Source organism: Natator depressus, chromosome 1, assembly GCF_965152275.1.
Source record: "Natator depressus isolate rNatDep1 chromosome 1, rNatDep2.hap1, whole genome shotgun sequence".
Classification (NCBI taxonomy): domain Eukaryota; kingdom Metazoa; phylum Chordata; order Testudines; family Cheloniidae; genus Natator; species Natator depressus.
In genome coordinates this window covers 184,809,806-184,824,269 of record NC_134234.1, presented here as the reverse complement: position 1 = coordinate 184,824,269, position 14,464 = coordinate 184,809,806, and the positions used below count along the sequence as shown (strand labels likewise).

Below are 14,464 nucleotides of genomic sequence, written 5' to 3'. Positions count from 1 at the left end.
AGTTTATTTGAGCATGAGCTTTCGTGAGCTACAGCTCACTTCATGCTCACTTCATCCGATGAAGTGAGCTGTAGCTCACGAAAGCTCATGCTCAAATAAACTGGTTAGTCTCTAAGGTGCCACAAGTACTCCTTTTCTTTTTTCAGTTTTGTTAGTATGAATTTACTGTCGAGCACCTTAGGGCAGCCCCACCTGTTCAAAAATCATGTCAGGTTCCCCCCCCCATGATGCCGTTTTTAAAAACAAGTGTGATCTCTTTATTTGCCTCTCTGGCGTCGAGGCGTTTTACAGTTCACATGATTAATCTTTTCTGCAGACACGGGGGCTATAAACAGCCTCTCTGTTTTTAAGCTAAGGTTGTCACATGATCACATCCTTCCCGGAACTGGAGTTTTGAGAAAACCACCACCACACATCACAAACATCTCAGTAAAATCAGGATCAGTGCCAACACAGCAAGCAGTAAAGCCAACAGTGAGTTATGCAAATCAGCCCAAGGATAATTGTAGTCTCAAGCCTGCAAACACTTGTGTGCTTAACTTCAAGGCATGCAAGTATTACACTTTCTCTCCAAGGGGACAACTCTTGAGCTTTAAGCAAAGCATGTGCATAAATATTTGCAGGAGAGTGGGGTGGGGGGAGGTATTTTTTCATGCTTTGTGTGTATAAAAAGATCTACACTTTCCACAGTATGCATCCGATGAAGTAAGCTGTAGCTCACGAAAGCTTATGCTCAAATAAACTGGTTAGTCTCTAAGGTGCCACAAGTACTCCTTTTCTTTTTACAAATAAACAGAAAACAGCTTTTCTATCTAAAATGTCAGGATTTTATAGACTAATTTCTCATGCCATTCCCTGGCTAGAAGGGAGTCTAGGTCGCACCGGAAAGGGGAGGAAATTTCCCATTCTGAATATAACAAAACTCCCATCCCCGAGCCCTGAAGGCTCAGGAGATATCAGGCTGTAAAACCAAGGCATTCTAAAATGTATCCCATGGTTCTGCATTTTATCACCTGGATAGCACCTCCACATATATTTACCCATATAATACTAAGTGGAGGCGACATTCATAGGGCAAATACATTTTACCACGCATCTTCGACCACCTCTGTCCACTAAAGCCTTGATTTGATAAAAGATTGCTAAAAGAGTTAACATGATATCAACCAAACCTAACGATGTTAGGTAATAAAATAACTACATCTTAGCCCCCTACTGTAGACACAGGTTAACGCCTTTTTGCACATGTGCACTGGTTGTGATCTAGCCTCATGGGAAAATAACACAATTTCAACCATGGTTTGTTTTCCCAATCTATACATGGCCTAATACATCTCACCATGATTTATTCCAACCCCCTGAGAAGATTCTTACAGCCACCATTATAGAAAAAAAAATCTGTCAGTGAAATGGTTCCTCATTCTTTGACCAAACCGATCTGGAAACTACATTATAATAATTCACAACAGATAATAAACCACACTGGAACTAGTTATTAATTGGTCTAATACATTAAACAAGATAGAAAGCTCAATTTTGATTCATTTTGTGGGGTTTCCTGTACAGAATCAATATAAATTTTAAAATTTAGCTACATTCCTCTATATTTCCAAAGCTGAGATTTGAACCATTCTAATAATAATCTATCATCTTGGATAAACATTGAGAATCATTTTAAATATAATAATCATCCTAGAAATAATTATGTACATTTAGTAATATAGCTAGTAATATAGTTTTATTTACATTAAGGGGAATGCCAGAAAATATTAACTGGATCTTGCTAAACTTCTGTCACCGTCCATTTATAGCTCATAGTAATGAAATACCTACCACATACAAAACAGTATAATCAGCAAAAAAAAAATGAACTAAGGGACTTCATCATAAGACAGATATATACAAGAAAGAAATAACAAAGATGAATAAGAGATGTTAACTAGGTGGTTTGGGGAATTGGTAAGGGGGAATAATAGAGCCTTTCAACCTTTAAATTAACAGTTTAAATACAACTACAAGTAGTCTGAGTCATTTTTCGAATCTATAGGTGTCCATATTACAAAAACTTTTAACTCCATAAACTACAACTAATTTTGGCCCTTTTAAAAAAATTCTATTAGCAAACTCCTGGATGCTGACTAAATAAAATAGTAAACTATAATACATTAAATAAATAATAATAATAATAATTGGGGTGAAAGGACAAATTTGCATTTTGTGCCATTTGGTCCTGTTGTGCCAGTTTGTCACCAGGTGACCAATTTAAAAAAAAGTAAACCCAGTTTTGAAAACTACAGATGATCATGGGCTGCTGATTAGTGCAGAGCACATCCAGACTGGTTAGGTAGGGGGAAAACTTTTCAATGGACAAATCTAAACAGATAAGAAATTTATTTCATAAGGATTAAAGAGCGAAAATTAAATCTCTCCATTAAGCCTCTTTCCCCCTCTCATTTGGCTGTGAATTTAAAAAAAACCCTCAAATTCCTTAATTTGACTTGCTCTTGGGTTCACATATTAATATAACCCATGACCTCACCCAGCATTCAGCATAATTAGCAAAATTTATTTAAATGTATAAATTCCATGTTATCACTCCAAAGATATATGGGTACCTGCAATGGTGTTTATTTTGAGCTCTTTGAAAAACAGATCACTTGAGATGAGCTACTGCATACTTCTCCATGCAAATTATATGCATATATAAATGTACCACTGTCTCTTGTTATCAATCTTTAAAGATCAGAGTCACTCTCCAGACTTTGAGGTTTGTGGTATTGAAGCTTACATCAACAATTCATAGATTCATAGATACTAAGGTCAGAAGGGACCATTATGATCATCTAGTCCAACCTCCTGCACAATGCAGGCCACGGAATCTCACCCATCCACTCCTGCGATAAAGGATGTCTGATTTCTTCATACTGATTGATGTATCAACAGATGCTAAAAATATGGGGCCCAGATCCTACAGTGTGATTGGTCACTGTGACCTAAGTCATCACATGGTGTTATTTCTGCTCCTTGATTAATTCCCAAACCCACAAAGAGTTTTCAGAATCACTGTGTGAATGCTTCTGGAGTGAAAACTCAAGCTAGTCTACACAAGAAGCGCTGTGCTGCTGTAGACGCTATGCCGACGAGAGAGCTCCCACCTCCATGAGAGGCTCTCCTGCTGACATAGCACTGTCCACACCAGCACTTAAGTCGGTGTAACTTACATCACTCAAGGGGGTAGCTTATTCACACCCCTGAGCGACATAAGTTATACCGACATAAATGGTGGTGTACAAGCCCCCATACAGCTGCATATTTGCATAAGTATTTGTGACATTTTAACTTTCATTGAATGACCTTGTGGATAAAACCTCGTTTACCTGAATGTTTGCAAATAACCATAAGAGTTCCCTCAAATAGTGTGTCAACACTAAAGAAACTGACTGTACTAAGAAATGTCTGTCACTTTCTCGATCTGGAAGATACTTACTTCAAAAGGGTTCTGTAAAGATTAGTAACTTGATGTTTGGAGAGCTCTCTGAAGATGAAATATGGTATATAAGTGCTGATTGTAATTATTTATTAATCATACATGTAATGAGTTTGTGAACACAGTCTTTCTGCAGCCCTTTGAAAATTTACTACAATATGTTCAGCATCATCTCCCATTGCATTGTCAAAAAATTATAAGCTTCCCAGCCAATGTATGCAACGTGTGTAGACTGTCTGAGCAAATGGCAGATCTTTGTTTGGGCATTTTAACTTAGCATTTACATTGTGCTTTTCCTGTTGAAAGCACTTTGCCAATGGCTACTTTTGTATTTGCTTTCTGTATCAATGTAAATACCTGTTTCTTCCACCAAGCAAAACAATTGCTTTCTAATTGGAATGGGCAGCTTTCAGAACAAATTAAACTAGCCTAGTGCATCAGAAGACTAAAGAAATTGTGCTATGAAAGGAAATACAGAGAACTTTTTTCCTCTCCCTTTGTAAACATCTCCACTTTCTCTCCCATTTGCCGGGCTGTTTTAGGAGTTGCGCATTCACTATTATGGAACTTTTGCTATCAACTATTCAGTAAGAATTTTAGAATAGGAATTACCTAATTACAACCAAGAAGTTCCAGTGGTATTATTTAAACTGGCAGCTGTGTATCCTTCAGATACTGGGAAAATATTTGTTCCAATACAGCAGACAACAATTTGTATTGTGATGTTTTTACAGTAATTCATAGAGTTAAAAATTTGAGAGAGCACAACTGGAACAACTGGATGGGACCTTCTCAGACAAACTGGAGCATATGTGTAGGGTAGAGTGGGTAATCTGTGGGTGGAAATGGTGGCACAATAAGGATGCTGTATTAACTTTTTTTATACAACATAAATCTGCTCATCCTGAGGCCTCATGTGCTAATACCAAGGCTCTGTTGTAGGATCTCTGTGTCCTTTGGATTTACTTTCCCAACACTGCCATTCCAAATGCACAGTTCTGCTTTCTGTGACAGGATTCCCTGGACCGGTATCAAACAATATTAGCACTGATAATTTGTTTGACAGTAAAGTGGTTGCCAAAAATCCCACTCACTCCATGGATTTTGGTCACCCTGTGTGCAGTGATTCGCCAACTTTTCCAAATCCATATTTGGGATCTTGACAAATGCTTTTTGCAGAGTAGCAAACATCATCATTCTATGAACAAATAGTATCACAGCAGTGAAATCATACATGCCAGAAAATGATTCATACTTTCAACTTTATTTCCATTTCCTTTATTTTAACCCAGCAGTGGCAGGCATTTAGCTTTTGACATTTTCTACCAACACACATCTCCGCGTGGAATTCATTTTATTAATGAGAGACAAATAATTCCTATGGAGAGTGCTACTAATTTGGACAAGTCACACAAGTAATTTCACAATTACTTGATTCTTTTTTGCTGTTGCTGAGCTTCTTTTTGCCTTGGTTCCCTACGTTTGACTCCCCATTGCCTGAACTAAAGGGAAATCAATGCAGGATTCCTTCTGGGGATTGACAGGTTGAGAGAATGTGGCTCTGCTTCTGCATAACTTTTTCCTTTAATTTCCTCTATGTTGTAGTTTCTCACTCTCCGTGATCTTCAGTACCTTGACTAAGATCAGAATCATAGTACTAAGCGGTCTTCAAAGCTTCTCCTCACCAGAACTTTCAACCTCCAAGACCAAGATGTGAGATAAAAACCCAAACTGATGTGTACAATAAAAAATAGAAGAGCCAGAATCTTGTAACAAGTGGGGATTTTTTTTCCCTTTTCCCTTTATAAAGTTTTCTAAAATCCCAGCCTTAAGAGTTCCGATCTGAATAATTTATGGAAGCAGGAAGGTAACAGCAAGTTTGTGAGAGGCTGAATTAGATGGGGTCCAAAATGAGTGACACATCTTGTAATGAAGTATAGTTGACAGGTCTGCTCCTTGTACCAGCCCATTCATCCAGCCAAGACTGCCCCTAGCTATTAAAATACTGTCAACATTTCAAGGAATGATGATCTAAGGTCACTTCAAAACACTAGAGGCTGCATGGAAGTCAGAGACAGCCTCAGGTTGTGTGAGGCCTTAATGATGTACAATGCGCAGAACTCCATCCAGCTCACCTCCTGCCTGTGGCTGGTCCCCAGTTCACTGCTCATCCATCATCCCCTTCCACCAAACTGCCATCCAAGCACAAAGGCTACTGAGATATATAGCAAACTGGCCAGCACAACAGGAATGCAGGAAGCGAAGACAGAGAGGAGACATTTGGAGAAGAATTCTCATGCTGACTGCATAATACTTGCCTGAGTCACAAATAGGGAATGAACAGAGAGGCTGAATAGAGAGGAATGGTTACAGCATGCTAGACTGGATAATACGTTTAAGTCCCTTTTACTGGAGCTGACAACTATTTAGCAGTGTGGTGCAAGGTCCTTTGATATGCAAATTCCTATGCAACTGTGGAAGTAGCCCAAGAAAGGCTACCACAGTGAAGCACTGAGTGGGCCAATTAAAAATTTTCTTAACATTCAGAAGGAAAGCTTACAAAGCATGAAGAAGCCAGAAATATTTGGGTTTTTAATTCATAATTTTTCTGTCACCAAACCAACATCCCCTTGACCGATGTCTGACTCAATTTCAGAAACTTTTAAACATTTCTTCTATTGCTGTTGGTTTTTTAAAAAACACAGATTCTGCAATCCTTACATGCAAAATAGTGCATAGATTATAGTGTTTTCCTTTCATACATACAAACCCCAGTAAAAAAAGTTGAATAAAATATACACAGTGGGAAATATAATCCTGGAATACGTGTCAATGATGTGATTGTTCTGCAAAATAATCCTGCCCACATTTCCTTTCAAGGATCTCTTCCTTTTTATGCGGGTTGCATCCAGGTTGGGGATGCTGGCTGGCCGTCCCCGGGCTGAGCTCTCTTCAGAGTGGACTGCAAAGGTGGTCATATCAATGTCAGCCTCATTGTCATGATAACAGCCATCAAAGGCCATTGCTTGTACTGCATCAATGTTAAACATTCCTGAAACCTGGCAACAGAGAATTATTGTGTGAGTAAGCAACAGCCATTAGAGTGCTAAATAATGAAGCCCTATCCACTGAATAATCATCCACATGGAGGCTCTGTCTGCTAATGGATGTGCTGGATGGAAAAAAACGTGGATACCTCATAACATGAGCAAGTGAATACCTACCTGTGGGAATTGCCTAGTATCAGCAGGGCCATGTTAACTAGAGTTAGGAGAACACCTCATTACATTTTCTATGAATATTCTCTTGAATAAAACAGTGACTTCACTGGAGCTATATGAGCCCCCTTTATGTGTTCTCCTCCCTCAGATTATCTACTGAATGAGTTTACAGGTGGGAATGTTTATGGGAAAAGGAATTTTAAGTGAATATTAGAAAGATTAATGGAAAGCAAATTTTTTAACTTGTAAATGGGATTATTCGCATTAGAAATCTGATTCTAAGAACAATACAGTCACTCATCCCATCAGGAAACAGAACCATGCCATGTGACCTCTCTCTCCAATCAAAGATAACTAAAAGAAATTGGGGGAAGGGAGAAAGGAGAAATGGCCCTTCCTCTTCAGGAAGCAGGAGTGTGGAGACCCTGTTGGTTATCAGGATGTGGGGAGATCCCATCCCACTAAGGATCCCAGAATGAAGAACGATAGGGGCCCTCAACTACCAGGAATTTACCAGGGGAGAAAGAGTTGATGGAGACCTTCCCTCTCAACGACCAGAAGAGGCAGAAAAAGTATGGACAGAGTAACAGACTCTCACTCCCACCTCCCCAGGAGAGAAATAAAGGTATGGAGTCCCCTTATCTTCTCCCACCAGAAGAACAGGGGAGACTAGACCTACTCAGGATCCAAGAGAGGGGAGGTACCTTCCGTCCCATCAGCCAAGAGGAGGAAAGAATGGATAATCAATTAGTCACCGAACAGAGACAAACACAGTCACAGCACACCCGTCACAGAATGCAATGGCATGTTGCTGTATTCAGATTACTTTGCGGCTTCCATGAGGCTGTCTGACAACAAAACACACAAGTTTGTACCTTCCCTCTTTTTTTGAGTTGTTTTCTCTCTTCTGCTGTGGTGAGATAATTCACAGCTGCGTATTCGATGACAGACAGGAAGACAAAAAGAAAACTGATCCATAAGTATACATCCACAGCTTTTATGTAAGACACCTGAGGCATTGAGGCACTTACTCCTGTGATTATGGTTGACATGGTCAGCACAGTAGTTATGCCTGCCAAAGAAAGACGCGATTAACACAAAACAAGATCCAATTGTTTTTATTTAACTGGCCCCCAACTGCTTGATCAGCAAAGCTTTGTGGGTGCAACCAGTCGATCCCTCTTTCAACTCTTTGTACAAGCTATGAAATGTGGAGTGTACCATGAAGGGCCATTTTACAGGACCTACCAAATACACCACCAGACTCATTAAGTCACCTCTGTGTTCATTCTATGGGAAATCTGATGATCACATAAAGGGCTACAATGTACCTAGTCCTAGCTCTTCATGAGCGTGAACACAGAGGATGCTCCTTGTGATTCCATGATGTGAGGTCCAGGAGAACGAAATACCAACAGCAGCACTAGAAAATGAGTAAGAACTGGAGTGAAGACAGGGCTGTGGTCAGCACACGTAGGCTGGTGCCAGGGACAAAGTGTCCAATGCATCCTGTTAAAAGTTGCAGAAGATGCCACCGCTGTGTGCGCTGGGCCTAATTCATTTCTCATTGACACCAGCGTACATCCAGACTAAATCAACTGAAATCAGCGGAACTACATCAGTGTAAAACTAGCATAAGTGAGGGGAAAATCCGGCCTGTTGTGTCTACCTCAGGAATTATGCCTCTAGGAGCTACTACTGGAGCAATATGCTTTCCTGTTCTCTTTCAGCCAGTGCCTGAAAAACCACAATCAAGCCCAAAAAATTTCCCCAAGAATTCGCTTTATAAATTAGGAAGGTATTTTTTAGATTACTATAGCAGCTCTTTGACAAACAGGTGGGAAAAGGGATTCCCCCCACTCAATTCTAGCAACTGAGAAGAGAACCAAGAGATTCATTGTGTTGTACAATGACATTATGTCATGTAGCAGCAATACACTATGAAGTGTTGTGATGGCACATCATTGTCACACATGGACTCAAAGGAAAAAATAACACAACAGGACCTTGTGATCTAAGCTACATCTCTGCAACCCTATCTGGTGAAGTGATTCTCTAGATGTTAAATACCGAGTTCCACCTCTCTTTATTTTGGGTACTGCAATGGCCACAATGGAAATGACATAAAAGAGATGGGGGCTGACTACATAGGAATTGCCATATCAGAATGACCAACTGACCTTCACAGATTGATATCTTCTTTCCAATACTGCTCAACGCCAGGTGCTTCAGAGGGAAGTCTAACAGATGCCACTATGCGATATCCCACAATGGGTTGGGAGGGGGGAGATTTCTTCCTGACCTCTGTTGCTGATGAAGATATGGTTTGAAGGGCAAGGACTTTTTTTTTATCCTAGCTAGGTAAATCAAGACTGGATATATTTGTAAAAGATATGTTTTAACTCAAAACAGAGGTTATATGTTTGATGCTATTGTTGGGTGAAATTCTATGGCCTGTGTTATGCAGGAAATCAGACTAAATGATCATTAAATGGTCCCTTCTGGTCTTAAATTCTATGAATCTATGAACTGTAGATGCTTTAAAAACAAAACAACTGAACCTTTTTTTTTTAATTATTGCCATAACAGTGGGACAAAATCAGCTGGTTTACACAGGTATAACTCAGGGCACAAGGCCATTGGTGTCAGAAAGTCAACCTTCACCAGTGCAAGCCACTTGCAATCCCTTCTCAACTAGGGGATTAGAAGCCAATTATTGCAGCCCCAAAGGTGGGAGAGTCTGGCTGGGGATGGGATGAAGCCAAGGTACCTGTGGATTACTATCCATCCTTGGTAGATGAACAGATGCTCTGGCCCCTTATTCATATAACTATCTCATGTTGTGCTGAATTTGCTTAGCTATTTTGCCTCAATGTTCTGTAGCAGTGGGCTCCAGATGGTGATTATGTGTGTGTAAAAAAGTATTTCTTTTTATCCACTGTAAGGCCCTAATAATTGGTGGGTGCTGAGTGCCTACAACTCCCAATTCAATCAATAATACTTGTGAGTGCTCAGCTGATTACAAATACTGAATACAGTATTCGAGTGAAGATATGTCTTTGATTTCTATGAATCAAAACACTGACCAATATCATGGAAGTTCAGAGTGTGGAACAACACATTAGCAAAAATTAGCTATTTTTCATCAAAAGTTAATTAAAAACAATTCTGATCAGATTCATGACAGATGAGAATGTGGAACACATTTTATGGGAGTTTTGCCAAATGTTCCCATCTAAATTTCATTTTGACAGAAATGTTCCTAGCAGCTCTACTCAATGCAGGAGGCCTAATTCATGGTCTTACTCCAGTTTTATGCTGGTTTTACTCTACTGAAATCTACAATGACTTTATCTTCCCCTCTCTCAGCTACAATTACTCAGTTGAACACTGGAGTTCCAAATGTACCATGTAAGAGGAAACCTATGTATTAAAAATATACACACATTAGGGAAACCAATATGCATTGCATATATAGGACTACAGCTTTTTAAAACAATCAGGTTTCTAAACCTGTTAAACCTGACTGGAAATTATCTAAGCTATGCTGTTGGAGTGCACACAAATTCTTCTCAGAATCTATAGGAATTCACATATAATTTAAGGAAATAAAACTGGTAACTTGCTAACTTCAGTAGAGCACAGTCTTATCAACATTTTTAGATGATCTTTTGAGATTCAAGAATTTTTAATTTATTCAGAATAATGCATGATAGTTTCCCCACAGATAAAGAGAAACAGGAGTGTTTCATCTATACCAGTAGACAGGATATCTCCTAACAACTTTTCTTAGACCAACAAATAATTTATATCTTATCTTCTAATGTATTATAAATTATTGATTGTTCCAATAAAAAGGAATCGCATTCTTTACAGGTCTCCTTTTTCCTCACAGATCAATATGGCTATAGAAAAACATTTTCTTTAGCAGATCTCAAACTCCAGTTGATGATGTTATTTTACACTAGAGCTCAAGGTTTTCCCTTGTCTGAGAAGTATGACAAAACAATCAGCTTCTGAGATCAAAGATGCTCTGATGGTAAGACTGAATAATGGGAACTCCACCATTAATTCTTAAACCTATAGCAATGGGACTCAGAAGCATTACAAGTACATTTGATAGAGCAATATGTCTCCACTAGATTCTCAAAGAGATGTTAATCTTGGAAAAAACTGTATTAATTCCAAGGCCAAGCCATCAAAGAGAGAGTTCTGAAATGATCTCAAGTGATCAATCGCTGGAGAAAATTATCAAGTTATAAAAAGTGACTAGTTAGTTTCTTATACACCCAATCCTGTGAGTGTTGAATCCAGAAGGATGCATAAGTCAGGCCTTTACTGAGCAAAGTGTTAAGGCACCAAACGCAAAATTTTCAAAAGCACTTAAGTGACACAAGAGCCTAAGTCCTATATTCAAAAGTGACTTAGGCACCAAGGCGCCGATGTGACTACCTGCATTGTTAGGCACCTAAATACCTTTCAGCCCTAACTCCCATTGATTTCTAGTAGGGAGTTAGGCACCTAGTGGGATTTTCAAAACCACCAAAACAGGTTAGGTACATATCTGAATCTTTAGATGCCTAAATACCTTTGAAAATCAAGACTTAAGTGCCTACATCAACTTTTGACAATGAGACTTAGGTTCATAAGTAACTTGGGCACTTTTTAAAATTTTACCCCATGCATTTTAATACAACATAACATTTAGAAATGCAACATACCCCAACTCTAAATGACAGAATCCATCAAAATATTAAACTGCCTCACAGCACCATTCTATAGCACTTACAACATGGCTGAGAAACTGCTCACTGTGTGTGTGGAGGGAAATCATCCCTTCCCTAGAGTCCACACACAGGGACTCCTCTTTGTGCACAGAACTCCATCTCCTGTAGGGGGAGTATGATGTCAGCAGCCTCTAGGGCACTGCCAGCTGCCCAGGAACCCACTGAGAATTCTGCAGGGGTTTGAGGATCCATACAAGTGTTGGAGGTGGGTTAAGGCTGGCATGCATATTTTCCTCTCCTCCACTCCAAGCAAGCGGAAGTAATTCCACTCAAAAGTTAATGTAGCCCAAGTCCACATTAGCTTTTCCTCAGCACGCCCTGCTCCTCCTGCATTACAGAACATCGCCATGCGGGGTGAGGAGGCGAATGGCTTTCCATGGGCATCTGTCAGAGGGATAAGTCCTGGAAAGACAGCTGCATTTCAGGCACACTGCTAGGGAGCCAGAAGGTGCGGGGAAAGGTCAATGGGCCCCTGAGCTAGTGCAGAGGTACAAGGCCACCACATGGATAGCCCTGTGCCTCCTGAATACCCCCCCACACACATTTACAGGACTTGGGGGGCCAGACTGCCTGCTTCTTCCACAGGGGGGGCAAATCTATTCTTTGTGACAGCCGAGTTTAAATGAAATTCCACAAGGGGAACCACACACAATGCCTCTCCCTCTAGTGTCCCCTCGTGCATTCTGTAGTACAATAAAACTGATTTGCGGAGTGCAAAATGCCCCCTTTCCAAAGGCAGAGGATGTATAACGGGAATGGACATGTGAGGATGACAATGATGCTGTCACTCAGGCACCCATCTAATACGTGGCCACATATACACTGCAATCAGAACCCAGTTAAACTACCAAAAGCCCTCTTCCCTTTCCTGCCTATCCCTCTCCAAGACTAGATCGCAAAAAGGTTTACCCAGTGATACCCTGGCAGGAACAGCTCTTCTGTCAATCCAAAATGAAACCCAGGACAGCATCACCATCAGCATAGCTGGGAAATAGGATTGTAACACAAAAAAGAAAATATGCCTTCTTAGGGCGAAGTTTATAAAAAGGCGGTTGTACCAACCTGTTGAAAGAAAGAGAGCAGAGAAAAAAAGAGATCAATGTTTTCATAAATATAAGCACTCTTCTGACCAACCTCTGCTTTCCACTATGCTTGCCCTTACATTATATTTGTATTCTAAGGAATAATGATTAAATAAATAGTAATCATGCCTTCATTTTATATAATGACTTATCTCAAAGTGCTTTACAAACTGTTATCTACCCACCAATGAAATGGAGCTATGTCTGGAGTGAAACAGCACAGCTGTTTAAAGGTGCAGAAAAATACTACTTTACAGTTGAGGACAGAAAATGAAAAAAAAATTAAACTGAAACTTCTGGGAGAATACAGGGGAGGCAGCATATAAGTATCCAAAATGGAATTTGGCCAGGACAGTGAGACTGACATCCCTGATCCCATGAAAAGTGTCATGAGGTCATGCAAATGCTCAGAGTCGTTTTATGTTACAACAGTATGGTTCCTTTTCTAGCACCAGGCGTGGATGCTAGTTTAGAACTGATTTCAGAGAGAAGAGTGCCACCAACTGAATTACCAGGGTGACATTCTGCAGCACTGGATGGTCTGGAGTTTAGAAAGACATGGTGGGTGAGGTAATATCTTTTATTGGACCATCTTCTGTTTAGTCATAGACAAAGGAGGGTTAATGGAGATTGTTGTAATAAGCCATAAATCCAGTGTCTTTATTAAGTCTGTGATATTTAATGTCTAACAAAGTTCTGAATGTTAGCCCCCAGGTTCATCTTTTACAGGTGTTGTGCAGATTTCCTTTGAGGATGAGAACTGATAGGTCGGACAAGGTGTGATTGTTTTGTGAAAAGTATTTGCCCACAGGTGACATGGCGTTTTTGTCTTCTATCATTTTTCTGTGTGAGCTCATTCAAGAGCATACCAATTGTCTCATTTCACCCGCATTCCTGTTATGGGGGCATTTAGTGCACTGGTTGAGGTACACCACATGTTGTGAATGGCCTGGGTAGGACCATGGATCTTGAACGGTGTGTCGTGGGGGGTGCGGGTCATCTTAGCAGAGGCGATATGTCTGCAGGTTTTGCATCTTTTGTTATTGGAGGGTCTGGTGCTGCTTTGAGTTGGTGGGTCCTGGTCTGTGGGGAGCTTGGTTCTGATGATGAGCTTAAGGAGGTTGGGGGGATGTTTGAAGGCCAGAAGTGGGGGTTCAGGAAAGATTTTTTTCAGGATGGGATCCCCATACGTAATTGTTTAAACCCATATGGGTTCCATTGCAGAGTGATAGGTGACAACTAGTAGTGTGGGTTTTTTTTTTCCATATTGAAGCAGGTTCTCCTTTGTTCTATGACTGCAGAGGTGTTAATTTCCCACTTCACCTGGAATGGTCTCTTACAACACATTAACTCCTTATGCTAAACAGTCTGTCCCACCTTGTATTTAGCTGTGATACTCGAAGTATCTTTCCTAGACTCGAAGAAGAGCTCTGTGTAAACTCGAGAGCTTGTCTCTTTGACCAACGCAAGTTGGTCCAATAAAAGATGTTATTTCACCCACTTTGTCTCTCTAGTATTCTGGGACCAACACAGTTACAACAACACTAGGAACAACAGTGAATTTAGAGTACAGAGTGAGGTTAAAAGAAGACAGAAATGGCTGGAAAGCCAGAACCTGCCTTTGCAGTGAGAATATAGGCATGAATTAGATTGTAGTAGAACACTCGTGCCAGTTTAAAGAGCTTTTTTAGGAATTTATTACCTGATAATAACAATCCAATCTAAAATTAAACATAGCCTACATGGTTTCAGCCTGGGATAGAATTTTTATTTAAAAAAAATAATTTCTTCAGAACTGTGGTCCAGACTGGTTCCTCCTTTGTGGAATCCTTGGGGAGGGGAAAGAGAGGCAGGAGAATTCTGAGAGCTTTATTTCATGGAGTTCCT

General features: G+C 40.1%; 1 protein-coding gene across 1 annotated transcript in view; it reads right to left on the bottom strand.

Annotated features, from left to right (window-relative positions):
* Positions 1-4,990: 4,990 nt before the first annotated feature.
* The window catches only part of GABRR3 (gamma-aminobutyric acid type A receptor subunit rho3), a 48,840-nt gene continuing 39,366 nt past the window's right edge, over positions 4,991-14,464 (bottom strand). Inside the window, exons 7-9 of the mRNA XM_074946933.1 lie at positions 12,405-12,557; positions 7,584-7,780; positions 4,991-6,546 (exon numbers count right to left, since the gene is read on the bottom strand). Of these exons, the coding sequence (XP_074803034.1) occupies positions 6,244-6,546; positions 7,584-7,780; positions 12,405-12,557 (653 nt within the window). The 3' untranslated portion in view covers positions 4,991-6,243. The remainder of the gene's footprint in view (positions 6,547-7,583; positions 7,781-12,404; positions 12,558-14,464) is intronic.